Here is an 18,857-nt window from a genome sequence, read left to right on the forward strand (position 1 = left end):
AAATATTTTAAAAACAACTTCGACTTGCACACCTGTTCGTTTATTGTGATAACAAAATACTTTGCAGTACAAATATGATTAATGTTAAACAAAAAATTGATGTTAAAAACTGTCAACACCTTTAAAAAACAGAAACAAATTTAAATTTTAAGGCTAATTAACAAATTTTTCTTTTTAAAGTTGGATGGAAATATTTATTTGTAACGAAGAAAACAAAAATTAAGATAAAAGAAGATAAACTATAGCAAAGTAAGTACCTAAAGTCAACTTAGGACACAAGGTAACTACTAAATTTTGGCAAATAGGTGCAGTCCATTGTGGGCTTAGTAAATCTCCCTCTCCAGGCTGAAGACGAGACTCCCCCCTAGTATGTTAATATATATAAATGGAGTGAGGTCCATCCTGCATCAAAGTCTTCCTTTTGGATATCTCTTAGAATTCACCTCATTAAGATGAAGACTATAGTGAGTATTCCATTTGTACTTATTGATAAATTCATTAAAATAATTTGTGGACATGTCCAAGGGATTAAAACTACCCATCCAGAAAAAGATATACGAAGAACTGAAAATCTGTTTTTCAGGGTTTGGGATAAGCAGTCTGGTAACTGTTTCATTCGTTTAGGATTGTTGCAAAAATTGGTTTGATTGGGTTAACAAATTTCGACGCCTACAATCTAACATATGTTGTTCTTTAAAATTGTTCAATTTTAATTACTTTAATTAGCAAAGAATTTAGGCTATACGACCAATTGAACTTTAAAGATAGATATAAGGCAAATTTAATGGAGTTTTATCTTTTGTTTCATGTCTGTTTCGTTTCCAAAATGTATTTCAATGTAAGGTAACTGGATAAGGTTCTATTCTATTGAAATTGTGCCCAAAACTGTTATCTTTTCTTTCTGCTGATTGGCGATAGTTAGTTTCGATCATTCAAAGGCTTGACAAGGCAAATTGTAAAGTTGGCCATAGTTCTGAAGGCAAACACTTTCTTTCTAAACTTCATACTTTTCTTTCAACTTCCGAGCAGAATATAACAAATTCCCTTATTTCTGCTAACAAGTAATATGAATGAACCACTCTACTTCGCAATGTGTGTTGAGGACATTTTTTTTACAGAAACGGATCTGGTTCACTAAAGGTTCTGTTTTGTTTCTTCTATATAATAATTAAATCTATTAGCGTAATCCTTTTAAATAATCCAACTGTTGTTTTTTAATCTGAAATATTTTTCTAATTCTTTTTATATGAACCACATCATTTCTAACAATTTGCATTAAAAGATTCATATAATTCATCGAAAACTAGTTATTTTTAATTAAAATGTATTTTTTTTTTTTTTTTTTATAGAAATCGCATGCTTGTTTTCTTTAATTTTTGTCCATCTTCAATCATCTAGTTTTTTCAGATTCACGTAACATATCTCTTTGGTAGGTTCCTTTTTTATTTATTTGGTTTAGTTTTTTATAGCTTTCTGCCATACTTTCTGACGTTGCTACTGAAGAGAATTTTTTGTGAAAGTCAAATTTTCTAGCCGAATCTTCTAAAGTAATCTCCAAGAATGTAAAAATATCAAGACAGTATTAATTAAAGACAACAAACATGTTATGATGGACAAAAATCAATGATGTTATCTAGCATAGCGAATCTAACCGTATATTAAATTATATATATAATTAAATATTCCCATAAGTGATGGCAATCAATGGAACATGATGATTGCTTGGCACTTTGTCGGATTTTATTAGAAATTTCAATTATGACTAAAATTAATTAAAATAATTGTATTTTCCACTTTTCTCCAATGTATCAGTTCAGGTACTGACGCATTCTCTGCAATTATAGGCATTATACACTTGTACAAAACTTAACCGGTAGCTGCACGTCACGCTTCGCCTTAAAAAAAGGCAATTACTTCACTTTACTTTTCACTCACCTTCAAAGTGAGTTTAACAAGTTACATCTGTTTGAACAAGGTCTGGCTGATTTATCCCAAGTTTCTAAGCACAAGTAATGCAAATAAAAGGAAAAATGTGCGAGGACTTTTATTCAACTAGTTTTTACTGAAGTTTATTTGTATTTTTGGTGCATTGGCGGAATAGTCATTAGATTATTAATACCCTTAAAATATAATTTATATATAAAACTGTATTGACTATTTCATAATATACTAGTCTTATCACTAAATGGTAAAGACCTGATGTTGACTATTTAACTATTTACTATTAAAACAATCGCACACCAAGTATCCGATGTAAGATGCCTTGCTACAAATGAGCTGTTCACTGCACAACTTGATTAACTCTAAACAAATAATGGAGAAATGCGATGAAATAATGTACATTGTTTTTTATAATTCTGTTTATAATATAAATTCAAATAAATTTACCGTTATCATTCAACACCTGCTACTGAATTTGAGTTGAATTATTGCAACGATTTACAGAGTTAAATTCAAAAAGGCTTCTGAAATAAATTACTCATTATTCAATGGCCAAAAAATTATTGTCGTTTAATGGTGTTATTATTTATTGTTTAGGAAATTTTGTTATAATTGTAAAAAGCTATGTCTCGACCAATTGCTAAGACACTAAAATTTAAGATAATTCAAAAAGTGGAGTTAAACAGTTTATGTAGTGGACGGTTAAAATGTCTCTAATGTATAAATTTCTTTGAGTTTTCGTTCAATTAAGTTCTTATACGTAATGAAGATTTAGCAAAAGCGCAACAATTCAGATGGTAAATAGAAATCTTGGAACATCTCCAAAGTATTCATCTTAATTAAGCATACAATACACGCTTGACGTTCTGATAAAATCTCTAAATCATTGTTTTAAAAAATCTTACAATTCAATTTCGGTTAAAAAATAATTCACCAAGAATTTATAAGATGAAAGAATGCTGTATCAAATGTAAAACACAAAATAAATTTATTACTTTCGTGAATTGTAGATAATGTTGTTGGTGGCCGTGACTGTGGTCTCAGCCCGTCCGCAGTCGTTTCGACCAAGACCCGGGTCGGTCGCTGGGCCCACGGCCGTACCCTCCCAAGTTACCTACGCTCGGATACTGAGACAAGAACAAGATACACAATTTGATGGCTCATTTAACTATGCGTAAGTATAATTTTAACATTTTAATTTTCCATTATCTACGTTCAAAAGTTATGTTTTATATAAATGATATTGTGTTAATTATTTTCTGGACAATAGGTTATTTCTTTGGTTTTGCAAAGAGTCTATTAGAAAATTGACTGCAGCTGAGCAATGGTTGGACAATCAATGTACTTCATGTTTTGATTAATCATTCCAGTGTAATTGCTTTAATATTCTTGCGCTGTACTTCGGGGAGTACTTACTTTAAGGCGACATTCACGGGGATCATATCACTTTAATCAGTATAGTCTGCAGTGAGTAAAGAATGTCTGTCTATATATGACTATAGTAGGAAAATACTTTAATTCTGAGGTTTCCTATTCCTCGATTCAACTTCTAAACTGGAGGACTAAATCTTTTCGTTTAGGCGGAACATCTGGTCATCTTACACCAATCGCACAAAAAAGCTAGCTCTTACTGTATCTTATTCACATATTAAGTTCCTCATTATTTCACTATTTTGAAATTTAAACCTATATAATATAAATAGAGTAAATTTGAAGAGTCTGCATCACTGTCATGTACGGCAAGAAGGAGTAACCATGTAACGACATCCTGTATAATTTGATAAATATCATTTGAGAAGGGTCTCAAGGCCAGGGCGCTTCAGCCGACACTTATGATTTCCTGGGATGTGAGGATAGGATTAGCTCCAAGCTAAAAAGAACAAGCCCAGATGCCAAACCCAATCCAACCGTTGAAGAAATGGCCAAAATACCTTCCCGACAAGATAATTTACACAGAGATACTAATTCATGGCCATTTTTCTAAAAAGAAAAGATTATCTTCAAAATTATGGAATATTCAGATCATTTTGGGGATAAAATTAGATACAGAAAGATTGATTAGGCGATTTTTCAGAAAGTTTTGGATGGAAGGGATTAAATTCTTTTGGAATTTGAGCGCTTCGTTTATCCAACAAACTCGATTCCATAATTCTGGAAAGGTCTAGATAATAATGCCTTTTTATAAACAGTATTTTGTTATGAATTAATAATTTGGATCATCCGTCTAGTGATCTTAAGATATAATTGTTTGCTATGACAACTTGGCACATAATGCAAATTTTGGCACACACTTCAAAATTAGTTTTTATTGGAATTTTAATTATGGCAATCGTTAATTTTATTACTAGCTTTGTTATGAAAGCCACATAACCCTAAATGAAGACACAGGCTTCCTAATTAATGTTTTGCAATTAAAAAGGAAACACAAACAAGTAAGCATCATTCAAACTAATTAAACCCTCGCTGCAACGCTAAAGTAAAACTTATTTATATTTTGAAAAAAGTTACAAAATGCACCAGCTGAAGAATTCGAAAACTTAACAAACTCTTCCAGCTGAAGTCGATAGTAAGCCGTAAATGTCAGTGGATTTGATTCCAGATGGCTGCCCTTAAAGTTTCTGCTCCCAATAATCTGTAGAATTCTTTGTCACGGACGATGTTTGTTACGAAAGCCGGCAATACCTTGAGAAGTCACGGGCGCCAATCATATGTTGAACGCCCCTTAATTTAAAGATACTGTGGGGTATACTAATTTATTTGTAAACTACAGTTTTATGTTTCTTTTATGCCATTTTCAACCAATAATCAAGATATTTATGAAGAAATCACGTGAAGAAGATTTATACTGAACATAACTAACATATTGAAATAAGAAATTCGATAATATAAATTACTATTCTGTCAATAAAATATATATTGACCATAGGCAATTACTTACTTGGGAGAATTTCTTTTTAAGATAAAGAAGTATACTGAGCACGAAAATGGAAGACCCGCATGACCTTGCGTATGCGCATAATGGTTCCATCTTTGGTGGAAAGAATCTTCTTATTTAATACAAAATATAACTCTATAAAAAACCACCACTTTCCGATATTGTACTTTTTAATGTTCATTTATCAAAATTTCAAAGTTAGATTGTAAAAGGTCCTTTGGTGGCTAATCACCACAATCGTGAGCACCATAAATACTTTTCTAAGTTGGTTGTGACTTCATCTTGAAAAGAAAAAATATTCCACCAAATTTAACATTAACATTAACTTCTATGGATTTTTCTTTTTAATTAACCTTTTATTTATTACTATCTAAACAAGAATAAATAATCGCATATTTTACAAGGTAATGCGCATTAACTTGTAGGTTAGATGGAGGCCAGTCATAGCACCTTAAATACATCACTTTTAACAGTTAGAACTTTAGTCCAATCTGAAACAGTGATTATTTTACTTGTAATCATATCAGTAAATAAAGAAATATAAAACTTATTTGAAAGACAGAAAAATTTCTCCTACTCTAAGACATATTTAATTTTTTCTTAATACATGCTGACATTAAGCTGTACTTCGGTAACATTACAATGAGATGATAATGTCGATGGAAGTGAACCCTCCCTTCTCTTACAGGACTACTATAAAACTATTTTACTTGAGATATTTATCAAATAAATGAGATAAATGTGCACTAAGTATACTAAGTTAAAAGAATATCGTTGCAGATGTTACCAAAATAATCTGAACGGTAATAAAATTAAATAAAAATAAAACCTTCCCGATAAAGTGGTACCTCCATTTAAAAGGGTTAAAGTTTGACATGGACACGATTGCAAAATCATCTTCTTCCCTAGTAAGTGAAGCTAACTGACATTAAATCTGCTTTATATTTTTTTTCACGCGGCTAATTCAAAACTGCAGTGAATTATGACTCACTTTGTGTTAGAGTTACAGTCTTAAAGTAGTAGTCATAATGTAACACATTATGCACATGTAAACTGAACAATAAAGCATTTTAGAATTTTTTTAGATGTTTAGACTATGTTTCTATTCTAATTAAATCAAGATACAGTAAGATATACCTAAAAATTATGAAACTCTTTTTAATTTTATGATTTCTGAAGTAAATGATCGTTCAATCATATAGAAACAAAATATAATGATGAAAAATAAATTGATAATTTTTGTTTTTCGAAATAACCTGACCAAGAACTTTATTTGGAGACCAATAGAATCATATAAATGTCAATATGTGTGCTATGAAGTAGCAAGACATTCCAATGTTATTATAAAATAGTATGTCTATAAATAAAAACGAAAAGTAAACAATGTGAGTCCTCCAAAATGAAGAACATGTACGATGCCAAGGACTAATTTGCAAAGTTAATATAACTAATAACTTATATTTACATTATTCAAATGCTTGATGAATGCTGAGTTCTTAAATTTTTTTATTTAATTTGATGTGATAACGTTACCAGCGCTTAAGATGCTTCACTTCATAAAGAATTTCATTTTAATTCATGACGTTTCGGCAAATATATTTTCCCAACATTTATGTTATTACAATATTATGTTTTACTTTCTTATTATTGTATTAATATTTCAGGTGAACTAGTTTGCAATAAAGGACAATAAAAGATCCTTTTTTCTTATTTTTTTTTAAAGAGAATCCTTTTTATTTTATTGTTCTTTTGCTGCTCTAAATCCATCTGGAATCGACTCCACAAATTGGTCAAAAACAGAAGCCGAGGAGAAATCACGAACAAAATAAAGCATTCAAATGTCCCCTTTATTCGGAAGTCAGGACAGATCGTGATTAGAATCTTAGATGAGCGAGTTAAAATGTTAAAATGTCAGTGTTCGATTTCCGGTCTTAACCCAGGATTTCAACAATTCACCATAAATAAATAAATGTAGTAAAAGATGTTTCTGATAATCTGAATCATGATAGGCTAAACTTCAGTATCACCTATCAACAATTTAATTTAGAGTATAATCAAGGTAATATTTCTGCTTTACTTATTAGGATTCAGAGATGTGTCTATCCTCAAAGTTTTCATTTTTAATCCAATTATACTAGAAATTTGTAAATAAACTGTACGGCAATATAAGTTAATTCAATATTCCTAAAGCAAAACAAAAATCTTCTTATTATAATAAATAATTTATTCACGGCCTTACTACATTTTTAACACAACACATTATGTAAAGCAAATTTACTGCACAATTTTTTGATTTACTTTCACTTCCGAAACTATTAAGTAATTTTCAAAGTTACTTACAATGTTTTCAGGTACGAAACTGAGAATGGAATCAACGGCCAAGCTAGCGGCCTACTAAAGAATGCTGGCCGAGAAGATGAAGCTATTTCTGTAGAAGGAACGTTTTCTTGGACCTCACCGGAAGGTGTTCCGATCACCATCACCTATATAGCTGATGAAGATGGATACAGAGCTCAAGGTGATGCTATTCCCACGCCGCCACCTATTCCAGATGCCATACAACGAGCTCTAGACTATATTAGAAGCCTCCCACCGCCAAAGGAAAATCAAAAATTTAAATGATTAAAAATGAAAATATAATTTTGTAAAATTTAATATAAAAATTATTTTTATCAGAGTATATAATGTAACTCCAAATAATTGACTATGTTTGTAGAATTTGTAAGAAACGTTTTTAAACCAAATGAATGTTCTTTGCTTTCAACAGCAAATCATATTTAGGCCTGTAAATGGTAGATCGTGAGTTCAAATCGAAGATGTAATGTAGTAAAAAGATTTTTTATTTTGTAAATTCTAATTGAAATATATCAGTACAATTAAGCACAGAAATTCCTTATTTTCTTGACTTTAAAAACTTCCAGAATCACTAAAAGACTTTTTCGTCGTTGCATTAATTCCTTTATTAACTTATCGTAACGTGTTATGGTGAACAGAAAAGTTTGGAACATAAAGAATTCAATGGGAATCGTTTTAATGCCTTTTATACTGGAGACCAATAGTTATTGTATTGATTGGTAAAGCAGAAATTTTTTTTTTATTTTTTCATTAAGTTCAAATGTGTCAAAAACATAGATGTTATTCTTATCAAATGTAGAAGGAAATCATCAAAGTTTACTTACAAGTGAAACAGCATTCATTTTGAAACCTTAAGGCAAATTCTGTGGCAAACGGAATTCATTTTGGGCATTCCAGGATTTATCCTTCTCTCTTACATCATGTACACAAATCTGCATGAAAAAGTAGTAAATCTGTACACACTACCGATCAGTAGTAAACAACATTTTGTTTTTACTGTTCTCAATACAGGTATCGCTATAAAAACTGTACGATAAGTATTTCAAACAATTAGGGAAGGTAAAATTTGAGGATTTTATGCACAGGTCAGAACTAAGTAAAGTATAGTTTAGAATTGAACAAAATATTATAACGTGGTGAGCCAAACAGCCCATAGTCAATCAACACCAAGGCCCAGTCGGCTAATTTAAAAAATTAAAAGTTTAATTTCAAGAACTCTTTGTCCATACAATAGCACTGGCTCACTCATCAACTGTTTTCATTTTCAAATTACAAATACAATTTTGACAATTAAAAGCTATTTATTTATATTAGATTAATTTGGATACTACGTCTAGCATCCAACGCCAGATTTCTTGAGGGCAGCTCTTCTACGAAGTGTGCTGTTCAATCTCCAATAGAGTCCTTATGAACTTAAGAATGGTTGCTCTAGAAGACGCTTCCATCCGTGTGAGAGGTGATCTAAATGGAGTAAACAAACGTGTGAGTCCAAGGGTAAATATAGATAAAGAGAAATAGATAAATGCAGTTATTTTTGAAATGAGAAGTTATTCTTTTTAAAAGCAAATTTCTTTTCATGCATTTTATAAAAAATATTAAATACATATTCATTCATTCCTTAAAGTTTATAACAAACAGAACAATCCAGACAATAAGGACAACCAAAACTGTTTCAAAACAATAAAAAATTAGGATTGCCTGCCCTGATTGGAAGATAAGTCTAGGAACCTCATCTACTCCACTACCATCAGATTGATATGATTGGATGTTTCCTCGTAAGAGTTAGAAATGAATCTGGTTTTGGAGCTGCATTAATTAGAGATGTTTCTTGACCACAAACCTCGCAAGGAATTGGTAAAGTTACGCCGGCTGTCTGCTATTCAGCACTTCAATGATTCATTTTTAAAAAACTGTTTAATATAGTTTTTTGTTTTTCTTTCCATAAAAACGATTCTATCGTGTCGTAGAAACATGATGTGTGGTTCATGTGCACCCACAAGATCAAACCAGACCATAGAGTGACATCAATAAAAGGTACATATAACACCTAATTTTTATAAGTAATGAACTAATTTTTTATTGGCAGAGCTCATCGATAAACGATTAATGCTGCGAAGCCGTACATTTCTGGAAAATGCACACATGTAACCAGAAGCACGCGATTAGCGTTACCAAAAGTTTGATATAAATTTATGGATACTCACTTATATAATAACAATACTCTTGTTTGCAAGAATGAGTGTTTTATATTATTTTAATTTTACTCCCCAAAATTTTGTAGTAAAAGTATTTAATTAAGAAAAAGGCTTCCCTCAACAATACGAGAAATGATATTAATGATTTATTTATCATTTCAACTTTGCAAAGTACATGCTACATAATTTATCATGGTTTGTTTTTAACAAACAAGAATTATGCTTTAAAGATTGATTAATTGCTACACTAAATATCCTCTTTGAAATATCTGTGGAGGATTAAAATTTAAATCAGTAAATAATATGCAAACAGAAAGTTATTTTTAAACTAATTCAAGATCAGTGGCACACATGATGGATTTGCGTGACCTGATGTCATGTTGAAAAGTGAAAGAATTACAATTTATGTCAATAAGGTCAATTATCTAACTAAGGTCATCTTAGCCAGGGTTGTATGAATTAACCCAGACTAAAAGTGGAAAGTTAATAGGTTTAAGTAGGCAAACTTCGTGTCAAAATGTAAAGTTAACTGTTAAGTATGTAATTCCTGAAAAACTTTTAAAAAAAATTGTGGAGTCAAAAATGAAAACAAAAAATTTCCTCCCTTAACTAATTAAATTAATAAGTGAACTGATATATTGCTCTTTTATGGGTTCACAGAATCAATTTGTTTATTTTGTAGTTTGTGTTTGATTAAGAAGAAGTAACAACTTGAGATGTCATAAAAATCCTTTCAAAAATCAGAATGGAGAAAAAGATCTATACAACCAGAAGGTATAACTTCAATAATGCTCATTGTTTTTTAGGCAAGCCTAAAATTTAACTCAGTGCCTTATATTATATACAATATTAATAAATAATACTTTACCCATTTAGTTGATAAAAGATGGCAGACTTTAAATGTTAGAGAGGGTTAAATAATACTTAGTCTTATCTCCGTTAAATGTTAAACAATAACCTAGTTGTTTAGGTCAGTGTATACCTCCAAGATCCTGTAATTAGCAAAGAATATATTATTTAATGAAAGTGATAATACGCCAGCTTATGCAACTAACAAGAGTATATACTAAGGAGTTTACATTCAATAAGTGTATTTAATATTTGTGAAAATCATTAACACCCAATACGTTTAGCTTCATAAACACTCTTCACTTTGTTTGTTAGAATTTTAATGGCATTTATTTGTTCCCAATTTCACTTTTTACCTGCCCTCTAATCATTGTGAGCATCTGCATTTCAAGAAAAGAAATTTATGTTTTGAAGAAGTCACTTACTAACGAAACTGTTTCGTTGGTACAACAATAATCAGGAAGAAAACGAATTGACTAGGTTCTAATATCGATAATAATTATTATTAGCATTGAGTGATTATTTTATCTTGGCAACTCGAATTGATCATTTATTTGCCACCAGTAAAACACCTCCTAACCAACACCACCGAAAATCGTATTTATTTCAGCAGTGAACATTAATTGTAGATCGTGAGTACACATTAGAAGGTCCTCGACGTAGAGGGACTCCCATTAATATTTTAATTTAGCAGAGAAATATTAATGACCTTTCAATTTCTTATTATTTGTTCAAACAAAACTATTTTTGGAAATGATATGTAAATTTTCATTTAAAGTATTTTTTTCAGGCGGGGCTTAACGTCCAACTACCAATTGGTGTCGTGGACGGAGGCGCCTAGCAAACATACTTCACTGTAAATTTCTTTTATTAATCATTAATCCGAGGCCTAAGATCGGTAATCGAACCCAGTACCACAATACATACTAGCTTTACAGGACTCATCTCTAACCACTCGGCTACCGTGGCGCCCTTCATTTAAAGTATTTCAATTTAAAATAATAGAGTGATTAAAGTGCGTTTTATCTCTTCGACAACTTCAGGAGATATTCAGAAAGCCTAGAGTCTTCAGAGCCTCAATACTATCAGGCAGTGGAAGGACTGGTCAAGTGGAATAGGGTGCTTAAAGCGCCAGCCTTGACATTCATTTAATCCTTGAACTTCATATAATCGTGAAGCTCGTTATTCGAAATGATTTTCTAATTTTTATTGTAGCACCATTGTTACACAGAAATATAGGTAGTTTTAAATGGCTAATATAAACAAAGTTTAAGTTTTTCGAAAAATATTTTGCTTAGGCTTAGTCTTGAGGCTAAAAGGGAGCTATGCAACTGTGAAATAGGCTAAATAAATAAATCTATAAAATTAAAAGATGATACAGAAATAAATTGTAATGAGTTTAAATTTTAAACCATCTTGAAGATGTGGTTTTTTTACGTCACCTGTTTTACAATGCTGTTTATTGCGATTTCATTTCGCCACATCTATTTCCTTAAATACTCATGAATCTTGTGATACGTTACAGACCTCCATTCCATCCACATGAATTGAGCCAAAAATTTAGCGGAAGCTAATCTTTTCGAAGATTAGTAGCTGCCTTCATCATAAGGTCCGTTTTCGGAGCAGTATGTCAAGACTGAGTGAATTTGGTTAAGCTAAAAATGGTCTAGTATAATTACAATTTCGTTTGTCTTGATATCAGGGATTCCCGAAGCATCGGTTAGACTCTAACTTTAGCCTCATTTTGGTTTGTTAGAGAGGAAAATGAATTCGTCAAATGAATAGCAATCAATTGTTATCTGATGACATAATACTGGTCGAGTTGGTCTTTTCCAACCTGATATCAAAATACTACGTATTGTTACAACATAATTCTTTCTGAGCCAGAAGCGCTTATTTCAGTCACTGGAGGATGTTAGTATTTTGTCTGTGTCCGGCTAGCAGTGAATACCTTACCTTCTCCAAGTCAACTTAAACAGGTGGAATGCTAAAGCACTGTCATGCTCATGTCCATCCTAGTTTGGAACTTAAAGGAGAATTCCCTTGTTCCTGCCCAACAACTTGTCCCTACCTCAACCGAGATATCTAGTGATTTTAATAACTTTCAATTCTTGACACCGCTTTATCAATACTCTTTAAAAATCATTCTCAATATTAAGATCAAGTCGATTTTCTTTTTTCGGACGCTGCATAGAACTTTATTGTTCTACATACAGGAGCAGCGACTGGAATAGTATAGAAAGAATTCTGTACATACAAAGGAGCATCTACAATGGAGGCGATCCTAAGGAGTATGGGAGTAAGGCCAGTGATCAGGAAGAATGGAGGAAACTGTTAGAGAAAACCCATATCCTTCCAGATCTGGAGCGCCACATTGTGAGAGAAGGAAAGATAGAATACACTGAATTCTAAATTGAACTGGTGAAATTAATCTAGAGATTTTTAAGGGTCAATTTAGAACGTTAGATGGAACACGTGAAACTAACTTTAATTCAAGATATCAAATTTATGGACTGCCGACTTTATGTAATAATTAACTAAAAGAGTAGAATATTTACAATCAATTCATACTTAGATGGATCAATTTGTTGATGGCTTTTTAGTACGCGATTAAAATCAGACAGGAAAAATTAGTTAAAGTTCGAAATAGAAGTAACATCTAAGGCGCCACGGTAGCCGAGCGGTTAGAGGCGAGGCCACAATATGTATTGTGGTACTGGGCTCGATTCCCAAACTAGGCCTTGGCTTTTATTTAATAGTTAATTATGAGAATTTAATAAAGTAAAGTAGCTCAAACTTTACTATAAACAATTTTTTTTAACAAATAAAAAGTAGCCATAAGCGGAATTAGAACTGGGTTTCTCCCATTTACAAAGCCACGCTCTTGACCACTAGAACAACACCCACCCAATGAGAATTTAATATTAAAGTATGTTTGCTAGTTGCTTCCGTCCTACCTAATTTTTATATTTGGATGTAAAGTCTATCTGAAAAATAGGCGTTACTAGAAGTAATCTTTATCAAATCAAGATATCTACAGAAAATCTCACTTATAGAAACTGATATTTAATGTAACAAAAAGATGAAGCCTAATTTCTTATATTTATTTTTTTAAAGTAAAAATAGGTAAACATTACAATTTTCCTGCAGAAGACATACCCTTATCTGACACTAATAGCCATATTGAATAGACAGCCTTGACTCACTAAGATATCGTCTACGCTGTTCTATATTGTTCATGAAGTTTTCAAAGGTCAACAAATACGTAAATGTACAATAATAGACACGTGGTTCTCTCCATAGTATTTGACTAGTATTTTATAATTTATATATACAAGATAAATGGAAATTTAAATACTATCTTGCAGGTCTTTGGTAAAGTTTGGCACAACTGGCCTTCTTTAGAAGCTTAAGAGTATTTTACCAGCCACCTTTTATTTAATGATAAAATCTAAATTATTTTATCATAAAACCGAATCACACTCAGTTCATAACCAGACAGGACAGAAGATACACCAACTTTATAAAATAATTTTATTGCAAATAAGTCCTGAAGATTACCTAGCCCCTAGGTCGAAAGCCTGGCAAAGTAACAATATCATGACTGAATTTGGCGTCATTTTTTTAAATATATTTTCAAATATATATTCAAATGACAACAAAACCCGTTATTTTTGGCGGAAACTAATATTAAAAAATGCGCATACGATTGCAATGCATCTTCTTAACGAGTGGTAAGAGAATTAAAAAGAGGAAAAATTTCCCATTAAGTAACTAGTTTTATATTTATTGTATTTTGTAGGTATATTGGTTATTAAAGTCTAGTTTTATGAATGTAATAGTATAAAGTATACCTGCGCCTGATGTATTGTGGGTATTCTACCAGCAGAGCAGCAATGTAATGAGGGAGTAACTATTTGACATGCAGGCGTTTAACTTACTTTTTTCCTTTTTTTTATGTTGGCACTCAGTTAAAAGACATATGTATTTGAGCGCAAATCAAATACTGCCAAGCGGAAAGACTGTCTGCTTTATAATAGAAAATATTTTTAGGGAGATTAGGTGCGGAAGAAATGTGTCCAGTTTTAACTACCACGATAAGCAGGACAGATTATGGGAATATTTGAGGATAGATGAATTATTTTTTATCAAATCTCTCAAGATTTTTTTCTAACTAAGGCGAAAATCACATAGGGTGAAGGGACCAGTAATTGACTGCTTAAGAAAAAATTCGAGTTTAAGATAGAATAACTTCCGTTATTTTGGCTCCAGGTGTAGGTTATAAAATTGTACCGCTCCAGTAGGATGTATTTTATTTTATTAATATTTTAAAAGCAGTAAATTCGATTTTTATGTCAACCAAAAATGATTTTTTTTGGAAGTATGTCAATGACCCAGTAATTGACATACCGAATTTTCGGTGGAACCAGTGTTTGACATGGGGTGGGACCAGTAATTGACATACAAATATATTCATGAAACGACATAAGATATGCATTCAAAATCACTTTTAAATCTAAATAAATCTCTTAAATCGCCTAAATCACTTTTTCAATTGGATTTATAACAAAAATTAGTCTTATTCATAATTAATTACAATCAGTTTTTAAATAGGCAAACCTAAATAATCTAATATTTTTTCAACCTTACCCTTTTTTATGCAGCTTTTGACGATCAACCCTTACACAACTGTACTACCGGTAACATCACAAACATCACAAAGTCACCAACTCTCCACGTATGTTTGATTTCGCACCTGGTACTTCTCTTGAGGGAGCTTCATTTTTCCTCTGGCCGTTTTCTTTGATGGAATTCTATGGTTTAGCCATTTCCTCCCTTTCTTCTTTGTCATGTGGCTAGGACCCAAAACTGAGGGAGAATGAGAGATTTTCCAACTCCGTTACGTGGGCGTCGTTTTTATTAGTCACGTAGGCCTCGGAAGCTGTTCTTCGGCGATCACGATTATTCCAGTTTGTTGTTCATAGATTGTTGTTCTCTACAGAATAATCATTCTGCATGCCCTCTTGAAATAAGGCGTACATTTGCTAATTCATTAATTTAAACCTATTTTGTTGGAAGTTTTACTATTTATTTTATGTTGCCGATATTTTTTATCAATGATTTTATTTTACAATTTATTGAATTTTTAATTATAATAAAATTTACCAACCTATCTTATCATTTTCCCAGGAAGTCAATCACTGGTCTCAAACAAAAAAGCTGTAGGACTAGTAATTGACATACATGTCAATTACTGGGCAGATTGCCGATTCAAGGACCAGTGATTGACAGCCCCATTTTAATCCTCAATGCTTCTTATAATTAAAAAAAAAACTACATAAATGAAATCTACAAGTAATACTAATTATAACAGAACATTGATAACCACACGAATATATGAACAAATAAGCGAAAAATAAGAAAAAAGGAAAATTATTTTCTTATCAATCCTCCTTAGCAACGGCTTGTTTTTTCCTTGATTTTGAACTTTTAACACAAATAACCTTCCACTGATACCAAGGAACCTTCCAATAATTAATATTTTTCTGGAACTGCTGCCCAAAGGCATCTCAATAACGAAATTGAAAGAATCACCACTAAAAACGGCTCATATCCCTTATAATACCAGTTTATTTCTGGTATGTCAATTACTGGTGCCCAGTCAATTACTGGTCCCTTCACCCTACTACCTTTCAAAAGTTTTTTGCCAGGGGATGTGGTCTGTTCTTCATGACTCTGATAACCTTCCTGAGGTCATGTAAACAATGTTTTTGCAAAATATATTTTGACTCCTATCTACAATTTGATATCTAACTACAATAAGAACCCACACCAATATGAACAGTGCAATCTAAATTCTAACACACCTCAGACTAGGATTTAAGTACTTCTTATTTACATTTACTCATTCTTACCTATTTACAACTTAAAAAAGTATTCCAACTCTGTAGCCCCACATGGGTAGGAGTCAACTTTCTTGTCTCCATGTCGCTTCTGGTTCGCCAATTTAAGGACCGCCGTATTTGATAGTAAAGACGGATTGAAGAATAAAAATATTTCAGGAGAAATTATTCCTGGTACTCAAAGGATCTCCTAAATACGAGTACTTGAAGTATCGAGTATTTCCTTTCTTCCACTTGTGGAGAGCTTAGGCCATTTTTTATTATATGTTGGGGATCTTCTTCATCGTACTATGCACATAACAATAAAGATCTCTTATTGATTTAGTACAGATATGGGCCACAAACTGTCTGACTAGATTTCAACCTACTTATTGTCGTAACAAATATTCACTCATAGCCTGATTTTTGAATCATGGTCGTTTGGGTAAATCAGGCATTCCTGAAAGGTAAGCTTAGATTTCACATCAGTAATTTATAATGCTCTTCCATTTTGCCCAGTGTTCTTGACTCCTCTGCAAGCTAGTCTTCATCTAGTTGGCCCCAACGCCAATGTTACCCGAAAAAATTATTATGGTTTCCTTCCTCTTTGAGGATGGCCATAAGCTCATTGATATCTTTTATGATGCGATTAACGCCTAAATTAAAGATGTGTTTATAGGATAAAAGCATTAATACGAGTATTAATATCGTATGATAATTTATATTCAGAACTTTGACAGTCACTAATAATAATATACTTAATAAAGTTGTTCACAAAGACCACTCCGAAGAAACCAATTTTTCGTACTTAGCGAATCTAAAAACGGATATTTTCTGTGGGGACTCGATATCTAAAATCTGCACGATTAGAATAATTCTCAAACTCAGTACAGTAAGTGAAAATAACCACGTATAAAGAGTTTAAAAAAAAATGCGTATAAAATGTGACGTTCCATACAAACCACTAGCAGAAGAGTGAATAGATAGATATGACGACACATAACAGTTCGGCAGTGCTATGAAGATGGAAGCATTTCGACCTTGGACGTGACTGTGGTCACCATAGTGAGAGGATCCTCAGAGAGACATAAACATACTTCTCTCTCCCACCTGCAGTTCCACTGGTCGCACAATTTGATAGCGATACTCCACCAACAAACCACCTGCTCTCCACTCACAGTTAGATGAATAATAAACTGCTGGAATTAAAATTTTAAAAAAAGAAAAAACATCCAATCCTTCAAGCCATAAATTTGTTAACATTTGCACTCAGATAAAACCAAAATTGACTACGCTTAACGTCCTTGACCTAGTTGCAGCACTTTTTCATCATAATTTTCTTTTCCATTAAGAAAATAGCTAATTGCGGTTCATCAAATGTATATTGTAACCGAACATTTTCCGATAAAATGTTCAGTAAAATAAGGGCAAAAAAAAGTTGCATCGATTTTTACTCAGCGACTGTCTAAAAGCAAACATTCATAGGCGCCATCAATTAGAATTTGCCGAAATTAAAAATCTATTCAACTATAGTGAAATTAATTTACAATCGAACCTTAATAGGCTTCAATAATTAATAAAACCTTTTAGTAACAATAGTACCTAGTAAATACAGTTTACTGAGTGTGTTCAGTAAAGGCAGGTGTTGGTCTAGTGGTTATAAAGCGTTGCTTTTATGTGGAAGATCCCCAGTTCGAATCCCGCGTGTGGCAGCTTTTTATTTGTTAGGAAAAATGTTATTAGTAAGTGTGTAGCGGAATTGGAAGCCTCCAAAACTAACTCTTTTCACAAACATCACTAAGTAAACCAAAACATCATGATCAAGCCGAATAAATATCTATTCCTAATTCTAAATCTATCTAAAAAGTGTAAACGATCACCCTAGAAGGAGGACAAATTTATTATGCCCTTTATGAGTTGAAGTAGTTCTATTCTACTTCAAATAATATCAGATCTTCAGTCGTACGTATATTCAATAGTCCTCAGCAGTCATTTATTTTCAAAAGCAAAACATTTGTTAACGAATCAACACCTATTTGAAATCATTGAAGAAATAAATAGCTGGTGTAAGCTAACGTGAAGGCCAAGATGGAGAAGAATTTGAAGCATTCGACTTTCCTAAAGAAAGGTAAATCAGAAAAATGAAGAACCATCTATTCAGCTCGGTGGTTCTCCAATTACAAACTTCTTACAACATTAAGGTTATTTAAAATTACAAATAAAGAAAATTAAAGGCTAAAATTGTAAATGATGGCCACCTTCACATTATTTTCATGTTTTGTTCAGTCAGACACAAAAAAGTTACGAAGTAAATAACAAAATAAATAGCAGAAGTTAATAACAAATATTTTGTTTTTTTGTTATATCAAGACGATTCCAATCCAAAATCTTCAGACAAATCTTCAACACTTTAATTTAATTTTTATTGCCGAACTAATCTGCACAACCTCTTCTTGACCTTGTACACTAATCTACCCACAGCCATCCTAATACTTTAATTCAATCCCTCTCTTTCATTTACCACCCTAATGAATGGCGATGGTCCTGTTAACTATTCGCAGGATAAAGGATAGTTCCAGTAATGGCTGGCATCCTTCATCAAGTCCCCAGTGGGTGTGGCGATTAGAGTCACATTGTATACACTTTATACATGCATTTCTATATACATGGTAATAAAGAAAAATAAAAAGTATATTCCAA

The 18,857-nt window shown here is 32.1% G+C and overlaps 1 protein-coding gene and 1 long non-coding RNA gene across 2 annotated transcripts; one reads left to right on the plus strand and one right to left on the minus strand.

Moving 5' to 3' along the window:
* Positions 1 to 316: 316 nt before the first annotated feature.
* LOC141452126 (endocuticle structural glycoprotein SgAbd-2-like) lies at positions 317 to 7,765 on the plus strand. The gene is made up of 3 exons (XM_074123991.1): positions 317 to 464; positions 2,952 to 3,115; positions 7,228 to 7,765. The coding sequence occupies exons 1-3, from the start codon at positions 453 to 455 to the stop codon at positions 7,496 to 7,498; spliced, it is 447 nt and encodes a 148-aa protein (XP_073980092.1). The 5' UTR covers positions 317 to 452; the 3' UTR covers positions 7,499 to 7,765.
* LOC141452127 (uncharacterized) lies at positions 7,418 to 18,728 on the minus strand. Its single transcript, XR_012457242.1, has 3 exons — positions 16,191 to 18,728; positions 10,295 to 10,418; positions 7,418 to 8,692 (listed from the first exon to the last, which is right to left on the minus strand). It is a non-coding gene; the product is annotated as an uncharacterized lncRNA (long non-coding RNA).
* Positions 18,729 to 18,857: the final 129 nt, after the last annotated feature.

This window comes from Rhodnius prolixus, unplaced genomic scaffold (assembly GCF_049639745.1).
Source record: "Rhodnius prolixus isolate KJV_2025 unplaced genomic scaffold, Rpr scaffold_3, whole genome shotgun sequence".
In the NCBI taxonomy this organism is placed as follows: Eukaryota; Metazoa; Arthropoda; class Insecta; order Hemiptera; family Reduviidae; genus Rhodnius; species Rhodnius prolixus.

Excerpts from the sequence above, each read along its gene's own strand:
- LOC141452126 (XM_074123991.1), top strand. Across the intron at positions 3,116-7,227 it reads GATGGCTCATTTAACTATGC|GTACGAAACTGAGAATGGAA; the intron begins GTAAGTATAATT and ends CAATGTTTTCAG.